Raw genomic sequence first — 25,855 nt, 5'->3', positions numbered from 1 at the left:
AGAAAAGAGCAAGATAAAACCTGTGTGACAGTGGGTTGCCTTCGTATTGTTACTTTCCATTTGAAACATATTTTGATATCTTGAATTATATTAATAGTTTAATTGGTTTTAGAAACTTCTAAATGAGTTCCAATTTGTAAAACTTCTTTTTTCTTTTTTTTTTCTTTTTTTTTTTTTTTTTTTTTCTTTTTTTTTTTTTTAGTATTCTGATAAGATTTTTCAACTGGTATTAAAGCTTTTCTGTCTAGGAAGTAATATATCTAAGTCCTAAACCAGATTTGAGCTGTTTGTCTGTAATGAATAGCAAATAAACCTTACCAGCAGATATACTCCACTAATCGCCTTAGTTTGGTATCGAGGATAATTTAAAAAGCTCTTCAGAGAGTTATGGCTTTACAACATCTGAAACAACAATTTCATGTTGTTTTGGCCAAGCTGGGCATTTGTTCAGAATTTTATAAATTCATTTGCATTTTCCTTTGTAGTATCCAGATGAAGATGAAGAAACTAGATTGTATCGTTTGAAGATAGAAGAGCAGAAGCGTCTAAGAGAAGAAATTCTGAAACAAAAGGAACTGAGACGGCAGCAGCAGGCTGGTGCTAGAAAGAGAGAATTGCTCGAAAGACTTGCGCAACAGCAGCAGCAGCAGCAACCGTCTACGCAGCAGTCCTACATGCAGCAGGAGGATGACTCCTCCGAGTTCCCCACCAATGGCAGCCCTTACATACCCCACTCCGGCTTACAGACCAGGCAAAATGTGAAAAACAGACTCCTTGTTAAAAAGCAAGATACGGTAGTTCCAAATATCCAACCCAAACCCACAGATTTCCCACAGGTCGGGGCGAATATGCAGTATCAAGGACAGCAGATGAAACCAGTGAAGCAGCTGAGGCAGACTAGAACAGTACCTCCGAGTCCGCCTCAGGCACCGCAGAAAGTATTGCAGACAAAGCCTGCTGCAGCATCGCTGCCCACGACACAGACTGCTCGAGTGGCTTCGGTACAAGCAAGGCCCCAGGAACTGAAACCTGGTGTGAAAAGGACTGTCATGCAGCGGACAAACAGTGGTAGTGGAGATGGGCCCCATGTCGGCAGCAAAGTCAGGGTGATTAAGTTGTCAGGAGGGGTAAGTTTCCGAGGCTCATCTCATGCGTGTGTGTTGCCATGGTTTGTTTTTGTGTGTTTCATTCTGTGTAATCCCAAAATAAAAAGTGGGCCTAAGCTGACAAGGGAAGTAGCAGGTTTAGCAAACCTAATGGTCCGTATTTTATATTTTCAGAACTGTAAGTTATTAGCAGTTATCCAGAAATTAATGTTTCCTCTAACACTTTACTGCCAGGCAGTTATCACTGAACTAATACTCCTTTAAGTAGTAATTTGAGTCTGAAAGACTCTCAACTGAGCTCCTTTTGCTTAAGGTCTGATAATTGGTCAGAGAAAAGGGTTTGGGTGGCTGTTCTTAAGGTTTGGTTTCTGCTTGTTAGTTGAAGCCACATAATTCTAGTTGTGTGCAGATGCTGGTGTTAGTGTGGTTTCTGTACTCAAGGGAAGACTGTTTTTATTTTCTCGGCAAGCATGTTGTGGAACTAATTTAAGCAGTATATTGGAGGGGGAAGTCTTCTGTTAGAGGCTGGGTTTAAAACGTTACCATTTCACTTCTGCATCTAAATGAGATTTCCTTATCTTTTGATGAGGGGTCTATTATCTGCAGAGTGTCCCTTGAGCACCAGTGTTGTGGAGGACTCACAATGCTGGTCTTGATGGCAGTGTACATACTTAAGATCTGGGGCTTTGGTCACAAAGTATGTTGACCAAATTTCTTCTGTCTTAAATGAAAAGACAAGTTAATTTGTTAGGGCTCTGAAGAAACTGAGATGAGGGGACATAGCGAGATTGTGTCAGGGTGAAATCTGTCCTTGGGTTTATGCTAAGCAGGAAAGAAGGATGTGAAGTAGTTTAATGCTGTGATACATTGGAGGTGTTTTTTTGGAAGAATGCTTCTTAAATTATTCAGAGCATTAGTTAGGGAAACTTGCAGAACTGCTGTGAGTCTTCAATGAAGTGAACAGTGTGTTAACAGGGACTGAACAAGGCCTTGGAAGCTAGGCTTTACTCTGTAGAAAAGGGGAGGAAGTCGAAATGTCGAAGTCTTAAGTACTTTTTAGAAATGTTTTCTACAGCTCAGAAAACTTAAATACACTTAAAATTGTGATAATGACCATGTGGTCTTTCAAAACATTAACATAAAGGGCCTTGTTGACTACATAGAGCTGACAACAACCTGACTTGGAGGATGTCTAATTCCTCAGACATGATAACTTAAGTACAGAAGAATGAAGTACAAGAAGTTGAAAGGAATTTATTCTGTTGGGCTAAAAATATTTATATTTAAATATGTCTGCAGGAATCCCGGTGGTCTGCAAGAGGTATGACAGGTTTTTTATTCATGAATAATTGAATAAAGCAATCATGCACAACTTCTTTTATTATGTGGTGAAACAAAACAATGCCAGTCACCACTGTATACAGCTCTTCATAAAAAATGGTTATCAGTGCCCACAGTAGCATTCACAATGGAATAGTTTTTATCATAATGCTCTATTTCAGAAAACCATAAATGATTTGTTTCAGATAAGTCTCATGGTAAGCAAGAGTGATTAGCTTCATTAAATGCATGTGTAACCCCTCTTTCATTGTATACAGAAGCAGATTTGCTCTATCTTTCTTAACTTTCAGATACCAAGGTTTTAGCAAGGTAAAGCAGGTTCTTTACATGTAGCCTTTGTTACTTTTTTTCATATTGCCACAGACATTTTAAGTTTTCCTTCCAAATGTGGAAGAATAAAAGCAAGCGTTGTAGTTAGCTGTTTAACACTGATCAAGATAGTTGATTGATTTTTAATCAGTTAGTGACAAGCTGAATCTATGACTAGTTTGGAAAAAGAAAAAAAGGAGCAGCAGGGGGGGCAATCTTGTGTATTTTGACAGCATTTTAAAGAAGAATTAAAAGCTGCTTGGACTCTGAATACTATAAAGATCACAGATCCCATTTATTTTCCCCTTCTAGTGTTTAGTCCTGTCACATGTGAAAATAAATAAAGCAACTCTTGCCTCAACCCTAAATGTAAAGGAAAAGCCAAATCTCATTTTTCCTAGCCGTTCTCCTTAGCATGTAATAGTGCTTCCTCTGATTCTCTGCCTTTGGCCAAAGGGATGGCTGGTATCTCTTATCTATATGCACTGACTTGATCCTGCAGTTTCTCTCAGTCTAATCATTTGTACCCTTTTTCCTTACTAAAGCTCTTTTGTGCAGAGATGTTTTGAATACCTATGTATGAGCGAGATGGCTTGCCATTAGACACAATGCATTTCCTTTTCAAAGCTTTCTTGATTCATGTTGGTAAAGACTTGGAAAAGTCCCTTCTTTTCCACCCTGCCAGCTGTGGTGTAGCACCATAGTAGAACTGTCAGTTGAAGCAGCAGCTAGTACGCGTCTGGCCTCAATCTAGACCAAATTGACCTGCAACAGGAGCTGGTAGCAAGGACTGTTAGAAATTTAGTAGGACCATCCATAGAACCAGTATTAAATGGTGTTGTGTTGCTGGTGATGTTTTTTGCTTAACAGTTAAGGAGATGTACTTGGTGTATTGGTGAGGTTGATGGTGTACAAATACTGTCAGAAGAGAATGGTTTCTTCTCTTGAGGGCAATATCTTTCCCAGTCTAAGCTTCTAACTGTTTATTTGTGTTGCTGGGCACTGCAGTACTACTGAGGATCTCTGACCTCCAGGTAGAAGTATTCCCTGTTACTTAAGAAGGTAAAATGGCCTTTCATCTGTTTCCACAATATTGTCTCTTGAGAGGAGTTTGCTTTTTAAGTATTTTTATGGAATTGTAAGAGTTACTAATTAAATTCCAAGAAATATATTTTAATTTGTCCAGTTTACCTGATGTGTAAGATGCCTTAATTTATGGCTTCTTATACTTAAAGAAAAGGGAAGTGAAAATGATTCAGCATTTCCTGTATGTCAGACTAAGTCTGCATATTGAGATGATGTGTTAGGTACTGTCATTAATGATTTTTGTCTGTTGATGCTTTTTTTTTTAAACAAATCCTGTCTCCCGTGTCCCCCCACCAACACTGATAGGCCCATCCCTTTCTAATATTCCTGTAATTTATGCAGGAATGGCAGTACAGTGAATAGTTTTCCATTTTAATTACTCCTTCAAATGTTATGTTCCTGCAAAATGAGGCAGTGCTTAGTGTTTACCAGAAGAATTTTGAGGTTTGAGGTTTTGTTTTCATAGAGGCCCAAATGTCTTTTGATGGATCTGGTCTGCTTTATGTGGCATGTCTTCAGAGCCATCCTTTCCAGACAGAGGAGTTCACTGTGTTTGCTGTGTATGCATACTAGTATATTTTACTACATCTGAGATTTGCCTGTCTTGGTGAGGAGCCTGAAGTCAATCCTAAAGATACCCGTAAGAGTAAATTCAGTGAGATTGTAGAGTGCTTGTTGGGAAGAAACACCCTAATAAATCACTTAAAAATGTGATCATAAAATTATAAGAAATAGGGGTGAAAGGACTATAGAAATAATTTATTCTGTCTTGAAAGGGGAGATGAACTCTGTAGCATTCCTGACAGATTTGTCCAACCTTTTTCTGAGATCTCATTATTGGAGATTTATTTGGCCATCTATTCCAGTGTCTAACATGTACATTTAGGAGAATTCTCTTTGTGACCAAACAGCATTTTCTTGCTGCAATTTTGAATCTATGACTATTTGTATTATACTTCAAGAGACATGGGAAAGAATTTATATCTGTCTTTGTGGTTGTGTCTCTTTTTAAAGATCTCTTAAATGCTTCTGAGCCCTAATATCCCTCACTCCCTCTTCTTTTCTAACACTGTGGTGGTTTAACCCCAGACAGCAACTAAGCAACACGCTGCCGCTCACTCCCCCCCCCCCCACCTTGTCCTTGGCTGTTTCTGGCTGGTGGTCTTTGGACTCTCTGTGATCAGTCTGACAGTAAATAGTTTGGTACCAAGTGCAATTGAATTTGTTAAGTCAATGTATTAGAAGTGTCTTTAGTCCTGGAAGAACAGGTTTGTACCAGCTACAACCTTAAATGTCTTAAGATCATATGAAATATGTGCTGAACGTATTTTTTATTTAGTTGGAGGTTCTGTGGGAAATGGTAGTATCTTAAAATCTCTGTATCATTCAGTCATCTTATATTGTTGTTGGGTGATTTCTCTCTAGCCAGAAAATAGCCTGCCATGCTCAGAGATGTGTGTCCCAAAGGCCTGAAAATGCTGGTTTTTATGCTGCACCAAGAACACACCAATCTTTGTCTCTGTGGAAAGCTGCACAATGGGCTTTTTCAGATATGTATATATACACACACACACACGTATATAAAAATACATAAATATCTTAGTGTTCCCTCTTATTAGTGATCGTAATTCCTGAAAACCTGAGATGATGCTTCATCTGAAAAGCTTGAAGAAAGATTTGGCAAGTTCGTTCGTTTGAAAAGCCTGTCACAAAAAATGTCCTTGGATTGTAAAAAAAAAAAAAAAAAAAAGAATTGGAATGGAAGATAGACAACTTTATTCAGATTTAGAGTAACTGAGAAGCGCAAGAGATGAATATGGAGTTCTAAATATGGAAAAAGATACTGACTGAGATGATTGTTGTTTGATAATGTAACCTTATCGACCAGCTTTGCTTAATGTTTGTACTTGTTTCTACTTGCATGTGTATGTTCAAGTTTTTAATTAAAAATATTTGACTTGAAAGCTCTATAGCGCCTTTCATCTAAATATGTCAGGAATTACAAACACTAAGATTTTTGGCATTTGCGTGACAGATTCTTGAGGTAGCCCTTCATCCAGCTCTGCAGCTCTACCAGCTGTGAGAAACAGCACAGGACCTCTTGCTGCATACCATACTATTACTTTTTAAGAAGCAGGAGAATGACATTTTGGTTTATTCCTATCCCACTATTTGAAGGAGGCATGGATAATGTCTGTATTCTACCAGCAGCAGACTGAAGAAGCTGCAGAAACATGCTATCTGAATGCCTAGATATCATGTTTGTCATTTAGAGAGTGTCAAAATGGGCAAGACCTTTGAAGCAGTACTAATGTAAATGATGTTGAAAAAGGACTCTGCCTGCCATAACCTGCAAGATTTGACTCTGGAGTTATTTCACAAATGGACATAAATTTCTTAACTCCACCTAAAAAAAACCAAAACCCAAACCACAACACCCCCAAAATATGGATAAAAAAGGATGTTAGGGAACCCTGTTGTATTCTGGTTATGAAAAAGACATAATATTTTCATGAAACATTTGAAAATGAGCAAGAAACCCTCTCCTCCCAGACCTCCAGTGAGGATGGTCCCTATAGAGACAGAATATTTCATGGCTTGAGGGTAGTGAGGCGGTCTGTGTTTGTGCTGTTTGGGGAGTATTTGGTTACTGGGAAAATGAAATACAAGGGCACGTGTGGACACATTAGCAACTAGAGGGACTTAAGGTGACAACCAAACCAGACATAGATAGTACTTTTTATGGGTGTGTAATAAAATCCTCAAAAGGGGGAAGAGATATCTACCTCAATTGAATTTATCTTTGCTGTGGATATCTTTGAACTGACGTGCAATAAAGTATTTCCTGTTGTAGACTGCAGAACAGGTTTTTTCCTTTTCCTCGGGAGACTTTTAAATTGTGTATTGAAGAAGTGTGCTGCTTCCTCCTGAACACCCTGAAAGCAAGGCATTTGGTATTGCTTGTCACTCTTGTTAAGTCTCAAAGGAGAGTTTTTCTGCCATTGTGTTACAGTGCAAAATTCATATTGATATGATGTTGGTGTTACAGAGTATCTAGTAGCCCAGTTTCCTGAGAGGAAATGACTAAAGGCAACTGGAACACCTTTAAAGTGCATTACAAAAAGAGCCTGTTTTCAAATGAAAACTAATTGAATGTGATCTCAACTTGAGGGGGAAGCATGCAGATTTTTCCAATTTAAATTGAAGTCACAAATGCCTTTGTTAAATGGTATTTCAGGTTTGACCTGGACTTAGATGTTTAGTACAGAGGTGTGGCTCTGAGTTGGGAGAATCCTGACACTGTAAGTGGTTGGGGAGGGAGGTAATATGGGTTGTCCATGTCAAGACTGTATGAGGAGTTTAGGGCAACACACCAGAGAGATTTGACTTGCCATTAGTTTTAAGCTTCAAGGAACAGGAACTAGAAAAACTAGACATGACACAAGAAGGGACGTTGTACTGGTTTCTGATATCCAGTACTGGCTTTCTGTGCTGTAGCTTGTGTCCGGCTGAGAAGTGCTACTTAAGGAGCTTTGGGCTGTCAGAAGTTTTGAATTGCTGATATTTTCCAACCAGAGCTTTTCCTGTTGGTGATTTCTCTGTATGTCCAGTCTTCACTAAAATTCTCTGTACAAAAAGTTATCCCTGAGACTGGCAACTGAAAACGGAACCAGGAAACTGCTCAAAACCGTGTTTATTGACATCTACATCAGATATTTTGCAGACAGCAACATAAAAATGAAGGTACTTCTGAAAGTATTACACATACCCAGTCCAGAACCTTGATTTTGCTGTAGCTTTGACACAGAATTTTTTTTTTTTTTTCATAATGAACTGGTGGGTACTAGAGAAAACAGGCAGTCGTGATTTGACATCTGATCAACTGTTTCCATCACTCCTGGTGAAACCAGTGTAGCACAGGTATGGCTAGGATTCTCCAACATCTCTTTGACCAGTTCTTCTCCGTGCCTTAGTTCTCCTCTCAGGCAGATGAGGAGATACTTAAGGTGAGAATTCTGTTAGTACATGGGATTAAATGGGATTAGCCGCTTTTTTTACAAGACATTTTCTTTTTTGCTGTTCTGACTTTTCATACACCATTAGGCACAGAAGAGAAGATAGTCATCGCATCATGGCTCGCTGAAGCAGCTTAGCAGTGTCTTTTTATCACAGGAAGGGAACTGTTTTTGTATTTTATTTATTTGTTGCTTAGTCTGGGTGTTGTTGTTTGAGGTAAGCTTGCCCCATGCAAAAGTTTTAGGCTGGATAAAATAACCCATAATTCACTGGCCAGCACCAGATGTGTCTTTTCTTCTGCTGTGAATGGGGAATGCTTTGGTGGTTCTACCACTTCTGTAGTCTGATGTAGCTTATTTCTGTGTGTACTTTGAGTCAAAACCATACCATTAGTATGCCTTAAAACAGTTGTTAACGATGAGTTGTCTATTGATAGAGTAGTGTATTCTAGCCTGGCTGGAGAGCAGGTTTTTTAAGTACTGCTATTCTTGAACTTAAAAAAAGACTTTTAAATGTCTTAAAAGGCCTTTAAAAAAAGGTCTCCAGGTGTTTCTTACTGGCATTTGACAGATTGAAAACAGATCTTCAACTGTTCAAAAACAGTGCTGGGTCATGTCATTTGGTTGTGGGATATTTGGCAAGTGATTAGACTTCCTGTTCCAAAGTCCCCAGTCTGTCAACTGGCTGTATCAAAGTGGTAAAGCATTTGGAGTACTGGTTGAAGAAAAAGAGCTAATTATTAGGGGTTTGCCTTTAATACACGTTTCTGACAATTGTAGTGAGAAAATACTCATCTATATTAGATGATAGTCTTTCTTGCTCTACGTGGTTTTTGCTTTACTAGTTTTTTCTCTTTGTTACATGGGGATCACAGTTGTCTGTGTAGATGTCTTGTCTTTTTTACTATAGTCAATCACAGTATCAGTAAAATATAAGTTTACGTATGAAAACCCATGTAGCTGATGAATAGTAATTTCTCTTAGCCTTGAAGTGAAGATGAATTTAGTAACCTAAAGGACGTTTTTTTTCCCCTCGTGACTACTGTGATACTGTAGGGGTACTCATTCTAGAAATATTGACTTAAACTGGTAACAGATGAAGGGTTTCTCCTTTCTTAAAGGAAATCAATTACAAGACATTTTTGGATTGAGATTTCCCTGCAAGATTTAAGCCTTCATCACGTTACAGAGAATTTTGAGTTATAGTGCATCTGAGAAAAGGTGAAAACATTTCGCTTCTCTGTGTTATTTTTACACAAATCAACCAGAGTTTATTTCCTTTAAGTGCTTTATCCAGCATGCGCATCCCTTTACTATTGGGTGATTTTGAATTAGCTTTATAAAGATTACATGGATAGACACAGCATTGTCGTAGTTAATAGAAACCTGTGCAGTGAGGTCTATGGGCTGCAAGATCACTAACAGTGCCAATGACAGTGAAGTATGGCCTTATCGAAAGGAGAATTCATAAGAGGCTGCCCTGGGACACTGCACCACTGTCCTTCTGTGTATCCTGACAATGTTATCTGTCCTCTCAGTACGGAGTATCAAATGTCTGTCACGAGTACAGAAATTAATTTAATGTCACCTGAAGACATGCAATTAATCTTTTAGAGGTTTTCATAATACCTTTACAGAAAGAGTTGCCAGTTTGGCGGATTTGGATTTTGGGGTTTAGCAGAAGATAAGGAAAATTAATTTTTCATCAGGGTTAATACAAGCTAGCAGGGCCACAAAGGCTGAGAAAAATGGTTTGGGAATTTGTCAAGTGTTGTCACTCTAGAATAATGCTGCTTAACGTCTGATAGGTGTAATCAAGAGTTGAGATTTCTATAGAGGGGGATTAATCAATTTGCTCACTACAGAATGCAAGTTGGTGATACCATTCCTTCATGGGGTTTAAGAATGAAAATAAGATTTGATCTGTCAAATTGCAAGCAGCTCTGACAGTATCAATAGGCATTTTTATCAGTACATTTTAAACCATTTGTTATAAATAAATTTGTCCTGCTAATGTTGGTGGCAAATAAACTTCATCTTCATTGTAAAACTGTCATAATGATTATGATAGAGTAGAGAGCTTCAGCTTGCTAAATTCAAGCAGTCCCTCATAAAATTCTGCTTTTAGAATTTGTGATCTCATATTTGACAGAATGGTCTTTATGTTTCTCAAAACACAACACTGACTATATATATTTGTGTAGTGACAGAGTCTCACTATTGAAAAACAGCCTTGATAAGTGTCAGGGAATCGGTTCTAAAATTCACGGCCACTGAATGGCGTAATTTCTCTTTTTTGTTAGTCCCATTTCAGATCAAACTGTGCAGAGTCTTCCACAGTAGAAGTTTGAAAACCATTCGCCATGTAGATCAAATCCTTTCGCCTTGTTCTTTTGAGTTTTGTTTAATTACACACAGCATTTGAAATTAACTTGTCGTTTTGGCACCGCTAACAGTCTTGCAGTACTTGAAATTTGAAAGATAGTTTTTATACTTTCACCTGAACAGAACTCCTGCCACTTAAAAAAAGGCATTTTCATTACTGCAGAATTAACTGAATAATGGTAGTTTCATTCAAGAGAACTCTTTCCTGGCTACATGGTAGGAACATAGACCTTTTCTAAAACTTGGAAATTCAGAGCTTGAAGGTCAGAATGATTTCTAATATAGAAATTAAGCAGTAGACAACAACAGAAAAACCTTCTTCCTTTATTGGTTTGCAGACAAAGAATGGAAATTCACTTTTCTGCAGAGGACTTTAGAGGAAACTTACAGTATAAAATCAGAGCTTGTATCAATCTCAGGTCTCTGTGGTGGACTGAGAAGTATTCTACCTGGTTTCAGCACTTTGTGCATCAAATTGTATGAGGCAGGCCATGATGATGAATAGATGCATCTCTGAAAAATTTAGTGTTGGCCTGTACATCCCAAAATGTTATAGAAAAAAAACAGATAAAAATGTATTTTGACAAGAGAAGACTTAAAATTTTAATACCTCCTTCTGTTGCTACATGTTTAAATTTCAGGAGGGCAGAGATGTAAGCTAATAAAAAATTAGTAATATAGAAATTGTCTTCAGGAAAAGCAAAAGTTCATTTCAAATGAGCTAGAACTGAGACATTTTAAGTAGAAGAGGTGCTAGCAATTCAGCTTCTATGATTTAGACGTAGCTTCTGCAATGCAGCTTCAGTTCATTTACCCGCTTGCCTGTAGCTTTGCTGTGTGTTTTGATTTACCTTCTGGGTTCCAGCTTATTCTATACCTCATGAGTGAAAATCAGGAGTCAACATATGTGCAGTCATCTTTACAGTCATCCGTATTTTCCTCCAAATGTTAATGTTCTATATGAGCGTGTGACCTGTAAGTAATGTTCTGAGGTTTTATAGCTTTAAGCCCAGATCTTAAAAGCTCTTTGTGGGTGTTTTGCTTGACTTAGTGGCTTCTTCAGGCATGTCAATGAAGAACTAATTGTCTTGCATAGAAGAAGTTTAAAGGATGATGGTAGTGGTGGGTCTAATTTGCCACTGAATACTATTGCGTATGTTGTTCATTTTGGCTTGGACAATGCTTGTCCTTCCAGTGTCACGTCTTTAACCAGTGCAAAAGGAATTGGTGCTAAAATTTGTTATCTGAGGCTGTATCGGTTTGCTTGTTAAGCACGTAGTGACCTAGGAGTCACGTTTGGTTTTTTTTTTCTTAATAAAACCACCAGATTTTGTCTTCAGTTGAAGCCAGAGCTACGTGTAACGGGAAACAATGTATTGCTGGCTTTCAGGGAACACTGTTAGTCCTTGAGCACCAAGTCGCTCGCTCAGGGGCCTCTCTTGAGAAGTGGTGCTGCAGGTTCATCTCTGCTTCCCCTCTTCAAGTTGTCTCAAAAAGCAGTAGATGTTCAGATCAGTAGTATAAAGAAAGGGTTTGACCCAGTTGCCCTTTCTTCCTTGTTGCCGCAACAAGCAGACCTTGCTTCATTCCCTTTTCTTATCCTATGGACTTTCTTTATTGTTTTGTATAGGTTTTCTTATTTCTGAAATGTGTTAATTCATTAAGAAGTCCAGAGATGTTTCTACCTTTTCAGACTTTTGCAGGAGCATCATGCTAGCAGTGAAGCCCAAAGATGGCATCTGAGACCCCAGCAGGGAACAAACCCCGTCAAATTTTTCAACAGTGTAAACCAAGGTTATGTGTTTATGCCTTTGACTCCATTACAGTTGTGTGTTTAGGTTATACAGTTTTATTTGGTGATAATTGGGCTTGGTAGTTAAATACTGGGTGGTTGTTGGCCATCCTAGCCTTTTATGGGAAATTATTGTTTGCTTTTGAAGTTTCAGTAATGAGCATATTCAGTGTGGTTTTGTACCTGAGGGCTTCACTCTCAGATGCTCCTATGTGCTGGGATTGCTTTTTGGTTTGGAAAGAAATGGTTGCAAATATTTATGGTTGTTTTTCACAGCAGGCAGTTAGCGGAGATTAGATTTTAACTCCCAATTATTGCGTTTAAATTCCTCCTAGAATTTTTTTGTTCCTTTTAGTTTCATCGTCTTCCAGCTGCTGTAGGGTTGAATAAAAGAAATTATCTGATCAGGGCATAGGGCTTATGGTGATGCTGATATTGGAACTAATACTAAAATGAGGAGGATTTAATGCTTGTTTCCTGGTAAGGTTTTGTGTGCATACATTTGGGTTTTTCAGGAGAGGGGGAGAGCTGTTGCTTTTATATTTTTGAGCAGTAATTGAAGAGAGACACTCTGAAGAGAAAGCTTTATAATTTCTCAGTAGTTACTGCTCTCAAAGGTTTATATACAGCATTTTCTGTGAAGCTACGGAGACATTCAGTTTTGCAGAGAAAAAAACTGTGATTAGAAGTGGAAAAACTAGATGCAGTTCTGTATTGCTTTCTTGCTTTGGACACTGTGGATGAAAGCCCTTAAGTGGGAAGAGCTTCAAGATTTTCCCTATGACAGATTGTGCTTTTGAAGTGTAGACAGTGCAGGGGGCTGATGAAACTGATTTGCCTGGGATTTAAGTAGCTGAGTTCTTGAGAAGTTGTTGCCTGCATATACTTGATAATACAGAGGACTTGATTTAGGAGTGTGAATTGTGAACTTGCAAACATGAGACTATCCTACATATCACCTGTACCAGACTATTTCTCTTCAAATGGTAGCGAAGAGACTTAGTAACCAATCTGCAGTAGGTGTTTCTTTAGCTTTCGTTTAATCCTGGTAGAGAGGTAATGATTTATATTCTCAATAAAGACTATCTTGGTCTTGGACCATGAACCTATTCCTTCTGCAGCCTTGTATTTTGTCTCCTTATCTGCAAAAAAAATGTGCCAATTAGTATGAAACCCTCTGGTTTGCGACATATGTTACAGATGCAAAATGAGTTTTGACTTCTGAATACTTAAGGAAAGGGGGGGAAGAAAAAGCCCTATGTAAATAAAGATGCTTCCCCCGCCTCCCTTTACACATGCCTTCTATTTGAGAGCTTTTGCAGGGTTACCTGAGGTTGATTAGGGACTTGGATGAAGCCTTCCCCCTGCAGATACAATGTTCACTAGTATTTGAGTTCTAAAGTTGGAGTCCAGTCAAGGTATATATATTGCTGTTGAAACCATGAGATAATACAATGCGCTTTATAGATGCAAAAGTACTTGATCTTTTATTGGGCTTTGCTGTCTCTTGCTCCATGGAATGTTTTTCAGTGATTGATCTGATCTGGACGGCAGGACACAAATTCAAGAACCACTCGTCTGTTTGTAAAAGAACCTGAACTGTTTGAGTAGAGGCAGTGGAAGGGAATAATTTCTCTCTTAGTGCTTTCAGCTTATGCTTTTACTGTGCTTGATTGCACTGAGAGATATAGTGGAAAGAGATACATTGGATGAGAGAGGCACTGAGATGGTGTTTTGTTGTGCTTGTGATTATAAATATCTATAATAAAAGCTTTATAAAACAAACAAACAAAACCCTTGGGGAAGAACTGTTCCAAGTATGGACAGTGTTTGAGGAAAGAGACTGCTTAAAAGGCTGCTGGTATAGAAGTTAGCAGAATAAGTACACGCTTCAAAACAAATACCACTTTTTAACTAAAGAGAAGTTGAGTTTTAAAGATGAGCAGAGTATTTGCCTGGTTGTTCTAGCCTTCACAGTTCTTTGCTCCTTCTCCTGCAATGTGTATGTCTCTCTTTTAAAAAAAAAAAAAAAAAAGTAATAAAAAAATAACACAGACTAGTTCACATGTACCCCGGAAGGAAGAAAGATTTGGAAAGAGAAGTGAAAACACCTTGCTTCTTTGTATATGAAAAGACATTATTGAACATTGTAATTATAATAAAGTCTGAACAAAGTAAACTGTTCTTCAGATACCATGGATTTATTTTAGGCTGAAGCACAATTTCCAAGCTGAGCCCTTGCACACGCCTGCCACAGCCGCCGGTTCGCTTTAGCGGGCAAACCGCTGGGTGTTCTCTGTGCACTGAGCAAGCTGGATGTGGCAGGAGGCTGCTCAGGGCGAGGGTTTGCGGTGCCTGGACATTGAGCCGCCTGTTGTGTTGTTGATTTCAGCAGGGGGGAGAGGATGCTGGCTTTTTTCATCCAGAGGGCCAGCCCCAGCGGCCTCAACAACCCCTGGAGCCGAAACAGCAGCCAGTGCGGAAGGTCACATTGACAAAGGGAATGCAACAGCAGCAGCACCAACAGCAGGCACAGATCCATTCACCAGCTCCTCAAGGAGTCAAAAACATCCAGGGAATCCATCAACCTAAAAAGGTGATTTTTAGATGCGTATTGCTGCTAGAAGTTTTACTGTCTAGCTGTGTTGCTCTATTAATAACTAGCATTCTGTTTGCCAATTGCTAGTGCAGGGCTGCATGACCCAGGAGATGCACAATTGCATACAAAGCTTTTAATCTAGAGAGACCTGTTTGTACCCAGCACAGACTGGAGATGCCTGCAGGTTGTTTCATCTGCTGACTTTCTGGCCAGCACAGTACTCCCTGGGGGAAACGCTTGCGTCCCGAGATAGCTACTGTAGGAGATAGTATCCAATGTGCTTTCTGGCTTTAAAACCAAGAGTTTTTCTGAAGTTGTGCTTAAGCTTTTATTCTGGCTGTTTCCTACATATGTAGGAGCGTACAGCGACTGTTTCAGGATGCTCTTTGGTCAATCCTCAAAGTTGGTATCACTCAAAACAGTTAGTGATCTTGTAACTTGATTTTTGCACTGATCACGCACTGGGAGGAGGCAGGGAGACGGTTCGGGTGGCAGTGGCATGTGCCTTCTCTGCATTTGCAAACTGGCACGCTCTCTGAAAATAGCTGGTATTTTGGCTTTTAAGTTAGTTCTTGGTTCTGAACTGTTGGCCATAATCTTCCTGCTTCATGTAAAGATAAAGTTTCCTTGCTGATACGGAGAGATGTGAAGAGTTGTTACCCTCCATAGGCTTTCCAAGTAGGAATCAAGAAACCATGTTGAGTGTTAACTCAATGTTAAGTGTTAACTCTGTGTAATGTTTGTTACTCTGTTTCATTGTTATTTTTCCTCTCTCCAACTGTTAAACCTTTAATTTACAAGAATTAAATCCACACATTTCCTGCTCAAGAGGATACTGTTATGCCAGATCCTACAGGATTTGGGGGAAAGGAACTTTGAAAAAAGTTGTGTTGAAGTTATTTAGCATATGCAAGTACTTCATCCTGGTACCAGACCGAGAGTTGGTAGCAACACAGACTGGAGGTGCTTGAAGCAGTTTGCTGGTCTTGGGGGTACATTAAATTTACCTGTGGGTTGAGAAGAGGAAATGGAGAGGAATCACTGGTTGGGTTTTTTGGCCAGACTCAAAATATGGGAGCTGAACACCTGCTGCTAATGTGATCAGAATTGAAAACTAGGTTATATATTTTGGTCTGAGACCCTCCACTGCTTGATCGATCTGTGCTAAAGCTGAGGCTTTTAGCCTCAATGCAATATATATAACTCAATATATAACTTGCTGTCCTTCTAGAAGAGGTTTGTATAAGCAGTGGATGAATATGTTAATGTGGCCTTTCAAATCAGCAAACAGCAACAAGCTGTTTTAAATCAGTGCATACTTTAATCAGGTCTTTTAAGTAAATGGCCAACTTTTATATCGTCTGTCAGATGCAGTGAGCAGAAGCACTAGGTAAGTAAATCAAAATACTGTTACTTTTGTTGTTGGCAGGTCATTATGCACGGCAGAGGCAGAGGAGTAGCAGGCCAGATGGGCCGAGGACGCTTGATGCCAAATAAACAGAACCTGCGAGTGGTGGAGTGCAAACCTCAGCCCTGTATTGTGTCAGTTGAAGGGCTTTCTTCATCAACTACTGATGTCCAACTGAAAAACCTGCTGATGTCAGTGGGACCCATTCAGGTAGGTCAACCTCGGTTTATCATTTTTGTGCCAAAAGGCTTTCATTCCGGAAAGCTCAATTAATTCCCTGACACTAAATACAATGTGTGTTTATTGGTAATTTATGTTTGAAGGCACCCCCACCCACACATGCTACACCTGGTAGCAAAGACAAGCACGTGATGATATTGCAGCACGGGAGGTACGGTAGGATTTTGCTAACAATCACATTCCTGCTGCAAAAGAGTCTCCTTCATTTTGGAGTTCCTGTGCTATCTCTGTTAGTTTCTTAGACAATACAAGCCTGTCCACTCTGTGAGGTTGTTAAAGCCAAATGCTCATATCAAAGCAAATGTATTTTTGGTTGCTGTCCTTTTCTTATTGTTGACTCACACCTACCCTTTTTTTTGACATTTACCTTTTACTGTCATTGCAGTCCTGGGGTAAGAGCACTTAATGACTGCTGCCCAGTGGAGATTTTGTACCATGTAGCACCGTCTACTTTTTCAGATGAAAACACGGTCGTCTTTGAAGGATTTCATTTATCCTTTTTTTTTTTTGAAGGTTCTCTTTAGGAGGGGCCTGTGAGCAAGGTTATATACACACACACAGGTATATCTACGGTGAAGCTTCTGTGTGTAAACTGTCTCCTGGAACTGATGTATCTGTTAAACTGACTTTAGGAAAACAGGAGGTTTTCAAAGCACTGAAGGGCTTAGGAGGCCCTGTCTGAATTATTGTTAGTACATTTGAAAATATCAGTCAATGCATAATGAAACATACAGATGAGGACAATTTTTTTTCCCCTGATTTTTTTCTGTTTTGAGTGCTCCTTTTGGCAGGATCAACATTTTCAGACAAATGCAATGCATGAATTGTAGCTATTGTATAAGATTTCTCTATTAGTGGGATCAGCTCTCTGTGGCTAAACACAGCGCACTGTTAAAGATGTACACTCTGCCTGACTTCTTCCCAATTTAGTAAAGGGAATAATGCTGAATTATTTATGTTGTCAATTCAGAGATGTTTAATTTGTTTGTGAAAGCAAAAATACTCTCACAAAATACTTTGTCCTTTCATGTTCTGTAGTACTCTAGGAAATTATTCACGCAGTTCCAAAGCACGTTTATTCAGTGTTTACTTGCTAAATCTTGCATGAGAATATTAGAAGGAGATTAATAGAAACCCTGCTAGAAAATACTCACAATTGAGAGAAGTTATTGCGAATGTGCTAAAAAATTTATTCAGGACTTGCTGTTTCATAGCAGACTCCAAACTCTGGTGTCTCAATTCAATGTCACAGACCAATTTAGAAGGATACACTTATAGGAAAAAAAACAACAACTAGTTTTCTAGTGGGTTTTGATACATACCTGTGCCCTACAGAACTTGTATTCTTGCAGCAGCATCAGCTGTACCTTTGGAAATTATGGTTTCTAAATCATCATCTATTTTCACCTTATCGGAGATATAGAAGTAGTACTTGAAAGAGATGCCTGAATTTAGTGAATGATGCAGAAGGCTTTTGTGCTAATTCTGCACTTGAATTTCAAGTCTGACTTGTAGAAGGCAAAAATTTCCTGGCTTGTTTGAGACTGAATGATGTTTCACAAGTGTGGATAGTGAGATATGCAGGGGAGAAGTGATCCTTTTGTGGGAAGAATATGAGAATGGTGCCACTGTATGCAATATTTAGCTTTTGGGGGCTGGGGGGTCTTTTTATGGTACCATGAGAAGTGGTACCACAGAAGTGTTAACACACCAAATGAGGAAGAGGCAGCAGCAATTTTAGGTGCCTTGTCTTACAAGAACTGAAAACAAAATGTTTTGTCCCTGTTCACAGCAATCAGTTTTATACAGATGGTGCTAGATTTTCAGAGGTCAATATCCTGAAGCGCATGAGTGGATTTTCTTGTGGATGTAAATTAATGTTTTTACTAGTGTTTGTGCTCAGTGCTGTACAAAATCCCCTGCAACTGGCAATGGTCAGGAGTGTTTGATAGTGAAGGGATACTCTACTTGGTTATTTCCTCATTCTTCCTTTAAAATGCATTTCATATAAGTGACTTGCAATGAGGAGTGCAGAAGTGAGCCACCGAATAGAGCCGAGTAGTGAATGGAAGGGCTTCTTGCCATGCGGACTCTTGGCGGGGTTTCATGTGTGAGGACAGTATGTGTGAGAGGCAAGGACAGGTCATGGCCATGACCAGAGTGAAGATATCTCTGGTAGTTACAGAACTCTGGTCATCTTAAGATGAAGTGTTGCAGCCTGATGAACTGAAATAGGAGGGATTTGGGGAGATGGCTATTGTGAGAAAACAGCAAGGTGAGAAATTCTAGCTGCTTTTTTGGAAATTAAGCTAGACACCCAGGTTTTTAGCTGCTTCAGACGGAGTTCAAGAGATAGTAAGAGGAAGGGAAGGTGAGTCAGTTGTAGCTGACTCCATCTTTAAGATGTAGACTATCCTGTGTTTAGCTGTTGACTATTCAGCAAAACTTTCCTTAATGAACTGAACTCTGAGGTACTGGTTTCTTGAATTTTACTTGTCTTGGAAGGGAAATGTGTGTGTCAAACTCATGGTTACTTTTTGCAATTGTAAAAAAAATTCAAATCTGAATCAGAACTTAAGGAATTATCTTCCTGCCTGGATAGTGCTTGAAATGACGTGTGCCAATTATCCAACACCCAAAGCCCTGGTTAAAGGTAAAGATTCCCAAACGGTAGGACATATGCCTTGAATGGTAAGTAAGCATCTTGCTTCAAAGGAGCGTGCAAATGCAGCTCATAAATTTGAATATTGCCTCTTGTGTATCAATTTCTGCTGCAGTCAAGACATGAGCATGGGAATGGCTGCACTGAGGCATAGCTCCCAGATCTCTCTGCTTTTTGACAAAGAATAAATCATGAACACTCGTGCCACCTGGTACAGGACCTCTGCTTAACCTGCACCTTCCAATAGTGGTGCATCTGTAGAGCAGTTGATCCCACACCAGCTCCTATTTTCAAATACATAGTTTGGCTCCTGATTTTGTTGCAGCGTGCTTATCCTGCATGTGTTTTCTCAGGAAGAGGATCTTTGCTGGCATAAGAGAAGTTTTAATGTATTTATGGAAAAAGTCTATAATTTCTCAATTGAGTGAATGAGGAGGAAGAAATTACTTTGGTTTTCTGGTTACAATAGGGTTGGATTCGTATTTTAGGAAGGGAAGTTGAAAACTCCCCTCAGTTTATGACGTTCAGTGCTCTTAGCTTTGCCATCAGCTTGCATTGAGGTGGTGGTTCTGTGAATCAGGGTTTGGGAATAGCTGGGCATGCATAAGAGAAGATGAAGGAGACTTTTACAGTTGAAGTTGGAAATTCATCATTTTTTTCCCTTCCATACCCTAGAAATGGAGAAAATTATCTTTTCCCATGTATCAGCTTTGAAATACCCTCTATTGCCTAATCACTGAAGACTCTTTAATTCTCATTCGTGCTTCATTAAAGCTGCTCTTTTATTAACATAGGAGAAAAAAATACCATTAAGATTCTCAAGCTACTGAATAGAAGAAAATCTTTGGGGCTCCAGGAACAGCCCCTCAGTCATAGCTGTATTTTACAACTCAAACATGATTAAATTAGCAGGAGAAGTGCTTCCTTTCAACATAGTTTGCTGTCAGACCCTTTCTGGAGAGGATAAGCTTTCAGGTACAAATAATGTACCTGCAGTAAAATCTGGGTGCTGAATCTAAAATAATTACATGCTATAAATAAAATTATGCATTCAAAAGTGTTGGAAAGTACAAAAGATTTCTGAGCACACGACCAAAATAGAGTCTCCTGGGGACTGTGCTGGAGCAGTGACATTCAATACACATCCATCCAGAACCACCTGCTAAAGTAGATTACTAATAATTTGCAAAGGTCATGAAAAACCCAGCACATTTCTTTGGTGCTCTTGAATCTATGTTTAATGTTTATGCTGTCTAAAGAGGCTTGTGTTCAGCTAGTCATTGCCACCTTCAGACTATTTTTTTTGTATGGTGGCAGGTAGAGGGGATCATTTGCTAGATCTCCAGATAATTTGAGTACTGAGTGTTTGTTCTGTGGTGGTGTTCTGTAATTATCTGTAATCATATTTTCTTACATCAAATGGTTGCAAACATAAAACATCAGTGCAAGATCTCAGTATTGCTTTGTGAAGATTTAAGATCATAAATTCTGATGTTAAAAAAAAAAAAGGAAAAAGAAATACTCAAACGCCAGTGTTTTATATCAGAGGTGATGAGAATGGTGCGACTGTAGGTGTATTTTGAGTAGTTGTACAAATACGAGTTTTACTCTGATAAGGTAGTAATTTCTTTTCTGGTCCCAGAAGGGGAAAAACAGTTGCCATGTTGATGTGCTTCTCTTCACTTTTTTAGAGTGACAGTGCTACCTAGTGCTCAGTTAGGGTAAAGGCAGCTATCTGCACGGACACTGTATTCAAAATTGCTGAATTTGTCTTTAGTTTAAAGACGTATTGATGGAAATGACAAGCGCACGTGGAGGAGCGCACCCAGAACATGGGTGCTCTTGCAGATGAGCAGCACGGTTCTGCGTGTGCCATGGCACATGAGGCGTGTAGGGCTGGCGTGGTGACCTGTGTGGTCTTCCTGCCTGTAAAAACGTCTTCAGCTGTTGCAGAAGCTGTGGGAGAAAACATGGGCAGTCCTGCTCCGGCCGTGGGGCTGGGGGAAGAGAAGAGCAGCTTCGTCATGAGCCTGCCCGGTTCGGCCCTGCTGTGGAGTGGTATGAGAGCTACAGATGCCCATCTCGGTGACAGAAGATCCTTTCTTCTCATCTCATCTTGCATAAGGAGATGGAAAGCTGAGCGCTTCTAAAGGCGCATAGTAGGAAGTCAAAGGTGGCAGAAAAGCAGGAGGGAGGGACAGGAGGTGGAAGAGATCAGTTGCAACAGCTGAGGATAAAATAAATACATTCTGTCCCAGCCTCTATGCCTGTTGGTAATGGCTAGGAAGTGTTGCTCCCAGCAAAGATGCTTCAGGTGACAGGAGGCTGCAAGGATAATAAAAATGTGTCTGCATTTATTGATGGGAGGGAAGAATAAACAGAATCCCATCTTTCTTTCAGAAAGTGCCTGCCATGCTGCTGTTTGACTTGTTGCAGAGCAGGTTGGATCACACACTTGGAGATGATGTTGGTTAGGAGAGTTTATACTTCCTTTTTGCAGAGACCCTTTTTTAGCAGCTTCGTATGGACTGCCACTCCTAATCCCAAACTCACCGATGAACTGAATGTGCGGTCTATTAGGTAGTCCATTTACTTCAGTGAAAGAAATTAAGTAAAGGAGGAAACTTTTATTTCCCGTGTGTCTCCTATAATTGAAATGAGTGCTTGCTCCAGTCTCACTCCTACCTGCTTGGTTTCCATCTCCCAGTGCCCTGTTATATCCCTTTTAACTTCTTCCTCTCTGTGTAACCTCTGACAGTTTTGGTGTCAAAGATGTTTGCTTTCTGCGAGCGATCTCTTTCTTCCTACTCATGGATGTCCTGCTGTTTGTCTCAAGGTTCTTTGTTTTGCAGTGAAGTTTAGCTTATTGTGCTGCTATTATCATATAGGCTATTTCAATATTATTTTCACTGATATTGTACAAGCATAGATTTAATTAGAGAACATGTGTAAAAGAGAAATTTGAGGGCAGTGTAGGTCTGCAAGCCTAAAGAAATGTCTGCAGAGGGCATGGTCCTTTTATGATATTCATGCTTTAGTCACTGGTAATAGTTCAGTTGCAGAAAAAGCTACAGCTGCTGATTACTTTTTTTTTTAAAGTTGTTGAATTAAATAGTATGTTTTTAAACAGTTTGTAGGCAAACTCTCAATCAAAAGCATGAGTGATGATGAAATATTGGTTTTGTTGCATTTTCCATTCAACACAAGATCTGCATTTTCCTGTGGCACTGCCTTAGGAAGCAGAAAAAGGAGATAATCAAGATCAGTATGAGCTCTGTGCTGCCTAAATCCTTTCCATACAAAATATTCCTCCTCAGCCCAAACCAGTTTTTTATTTTTAATGCTGGGAATATGTCAGAACGTAATCTCTGTTCTCCAGAGTCAGATGGGAACATGCCCAGAATACCTCTGATCTCAGGTTGGTCTCAGAAAGTGCTTTACGGTAGATCTGTACACGCGAATCTGTAAAGTAGCCAGTCATTTGAAATCCCTTGGAAATTTTTGTATGTATTGTCAATCCTTTACACCTCAGTGGATCCGGGAAGGGTTTTTCATCCTCTGGTGACTGTCTGACTAGGTCAACTTAAAAAGAAGATGTGAATGAAGTTGTTTTCTCAGAGCTGTGACGTTTGGGAGGATTGTGGTGTTTCAGTTTAGGGATTCATGATAGAAGGAGATTCTAGTGGAGCACAGTGTGGCAACAGGGAAATCTCCTGCGGGGGAAGTCTGAGTGTCCTCCTGTTAAATGCTCGGTAGAGCCAGCCCGTCTCCAGAGGCAGTGCTGCGTGGCTGGTTCTTCTGTGCCTCCCCTGACTGGCCTTTCAAAATCAGTATGTTATGGAATATTACTAAATTCAGATCAAATTCCTGTTGAGGTATGATACTTTGGGAAAGATAGACTCATATTTTTGTCATTATAACAGAGGTCATAAGACTAAGGATTCCTTTAGTATTACACATTCTTTGAAAATGAGAGAACAGCCGTCATTAGTACTATGTGAAGACCTGTCTGATGCTTTTAGCTTCTTTATGATACTACCTTAGGTCTAAAACCAACACACTGAATTACTTCTTCAGAAACATGTATTGCGTTTACATGGCAAGGTTTTGGTAGCAGAGGGGGCTACAGGGGTGGCTTCTGTGAGAAGCTGCTAGAAGCTTCCCCTACGTCCGACAGAGCCAAGGCCAGCTGGCTCCAAGATGGCCCTGCCACCGGCCAAGGTCGAGCCCGACAGTGGCAGTGCCTCAGATAACAGATTTAAGAAGGCGGGGGAAAGGTTGCTGGGGCACAGAAACCGCAGCCAGAGAGAGGAGTGAGGAGATGCGAGAGAACCAACCCTGCAGACCCCAAGGTCAGTGCAGAAGGAGGGGGAGGAGGTGCTCCAGGCGCCGGAGCAGAGATTCCCCTGCAGCCCGTGGGGAAGACCATGGTGAGGCAGGCTGTCCCCCTGCAGCCCAGGGAGGTCCACGGGGGAGCAGATCTCCACCTGCAGCCCGGGGAGGACCCCACGCTGGAGCAGGTGGGTACCCGAAGGAGGCTGTGACCCTGTGGGAAGCCCGCGCTGGAGCAGGCTCCTGGCAGGACCTGTGGACCCATGGAGAGAGGAGCCCACACTGGAGCAGGTTTTCTGGCAGGACTTGTGACCCTGCGGGGGACCCACGCTGGAGCAGTCTGTGCTTGAAGGACTGCAGCCCGTGGAAGGGACCCACACTGGAGCAGTTCGTGAAGAACTGTAGCCCATGGGAAGGACTCACGATGGAGAAGTTAGTGGAGAACTGTCTCCCGTGGGAGGGACCCCACGCTGGAGCAGGGGACAAGTGAGGAGTCCTGCCCCTGAGGAGGAAGGAGCAGCAGAGACAACGTGTGATGAACTGACCACAAACCCCATTCCCCGTCCCCCTGTGCTGCTGGGGGCAGGGGGGTAGGTAGAGAATTCAAGAGTGAAGCTGTGCCTGGGAAGAAGGAAGGGGTAGGGGGAAGGTGTTTTTAAGATCTGGTTTTATTCTTTGTTATCTTAATTTGATTTGGTTGACAATAAATTAATTTCCGTGAGTTGAGTCTGTTTTGCCCATGACAGTAATTGGTGAGTGATCTCTCCCTGTCCTTATCTGGACCCATGAGCCTTTTGTTATATTTTCTCTCCCCTGTCCAACTGAGGGGGGGAGTGATAGAGCGGCTTTGGTGGGCACCTGGCATTCAGCCAGAGTCAACCCATCACAAAACGCCATAAATCTGTGGTGCTCACTGTATCTGAACATTACTGAAAGAAGTATTTAATAGAGATTTGAACATTGTTTGTCTCTAACAAATAGTTATGCATTTAGTAGGACATTACTCAAGTCTTAGAGTACAAACCAGAAGTCATCTAGATTTCTTAAGGAAAAAAAACAACTTACCCCCAGTAGGATGCAAGACATTTGTGTTGTGACACTCGCTTATCAGCCATAGGACTAGCTGTTAAGGACTTGAACTTGGAACAGGTCACTGGCATGGTCCCCTATAGCAATCCTTGTGGTATTTGTGGAAATGTGGTATTGCAGGAGGGCTAGTACTTCTCAGGAAGGACTGGTATTTTTGCAGAGACTTCCTGTAGGTCCATTTGGCTTTGTTGGTTCAAATGATGGACAAAACCTTTTCTGAGCAAACTAGAATTTTGTAAGTCTTGCCCATGTGAACCATTGTCAAGCAGAAATATTTTCTTCAGGATTAAAAATTGTTGTGCTTCCTACTAACTGTCACACACTGAGGACTGATTTTTTTTTAATTTTTTTTTCCTCTCAGTTCTGTATTTTTTTCTCACCTTACTTTGGCGGTGATCTTCCCAGCCTCTTGCTGTTACAGTTAGCTCTTGCTTCAAGGCTTCTTGTATGGTGATTTGTAGGAGAGACATCCGTAATTTCATGTTTCACATAAAAGTTTTAGCAGCTGTTGAGGTTGGTAGTCCAAAAATAAGACTTAACTGCTTCCCTTAAATTCATGTAGTTTCTCTTCACGATATTAGATATTAAGTAAAATAAACCCTCATCTCTGAACATGTAGTAATTTCAAATAAATGTCATTAACTTCAAAAGTAAACAAAGTCAGTAGATAAAAATGTACAAATATTAAATTAGTTACATAGAGAATCATGCAAGAAGAGCTTTTGTTCAGTGAAACTTTTGTTTAACTTGTTATAACATCTTCTTCAGTAGTTAGGCAATATGAAAAGATATCACTAAAGTTTAAATCTATCCTGATGTACAGTATTGTGTCAGAAATACAAGTTAGATATATTGTGGGGAAACAAAAATAATACTGAAAACATTATAGGTAAGCATGTGTTTTTGTGCAAGCTCTGCAATAACTAATGCAGCGCTTCAGGTTTACTTTAAAAGTGAAACATGAATGCTTGCACAGGTATGGGTTTTTACATTAATGAAATACATTAGACAGTGGTACCAATAATTTTGCAAACTTATTAGAGGATTCTTTACAAGTAATGGCTAATACAGTGGATAGTCTGATTGGTGAAAGAGCATGATTAAAAATAACAGTTTTCTAGGAGGTTATTTCAAGTGGTGAATGTGCGAGCACTCAAACTATCTGAGAATGTTACGGATGCTAGAAATACTGAGTTTTATCACTGAAAAAATGGCTGCCAAATTATTCAAAAAAGGTGAAAAAATTTAAGTGTGTTTAAATTAGCAAGGGAGCATGATTAAGATATGCAAAATTAATTTTATATGTATTTTCCTAGCATGTGTATCTGGAATCAACAAAAGCAGAAGCTGGTGAAGTAAATATTTGAGATAGTGCCTTGAACAACGTTTTGAGCCAAGAAAATTCCACAGGTTACACAAAAAATTGTGTTTTCTTCAGACTATTGCTGTTAACATCATCTAAATGCAGGATCAGCTCTAAACTGCGTGTC

At 39.9% G+C, this 25,855-nt stretch overlaps 1 protein-coding gene across 4 annotated transcripts in view; it reads left to right on the top strand.

The window, feature by feature from the left end:
- Positions 1 to 25,855, top strand: part of RBM33 (RNA binding motif protein 33) — a 105,644-nt gene that overhangs the window by 72,179 nt on the left and 7,610 nt on the right. The window contains exons 15-17 of one of the 4 annotated variants that reach the window (XM_010585900.1): positions 486 to 1,127; positions 14,431 to 14,631; positions 16,064 to 16,252. In XM_010585900.1, the coding sequence (XP_010584202.1) occupies positions 486 to 1,127; positions 14,431 to 14,631; positions 16,064 to 16,252 (1,032 nt within the window). Of the gene's footprint in view, positions 1 to 485; positions 1,128 to 5,267; positions 5,394 to 14,427; positions 14,632 to 16,063; positions 16,253 to 25,855 lie in introns of those variants that run through there. The other 3 variants (XM_010585892.1, XM_010585908.1, XM_010585916.1) reach the window with 3 other exon arrangements.

This window comes from Haliaeetus leucocephalus, unplaced genomic scaffold, assembly GCF_000737465.1.
Source record: "Haliaeetus leucocephalus isolate CR32 unplaced genomic scaffold, Haliaeetus_leucocephalus-4.0 Scaffold0, whole genome shotgun sequence".
Taxonomy (NCBI): Eukaryota; Metazoa; Chordata; class Aves; order Accipitriformes; family Accipitridae; genus Haliaeetus; species Haliaeetus leucocephalus.
This window is presented reverse-complemented; position numbering and strand designations above follow the sequence as displayed.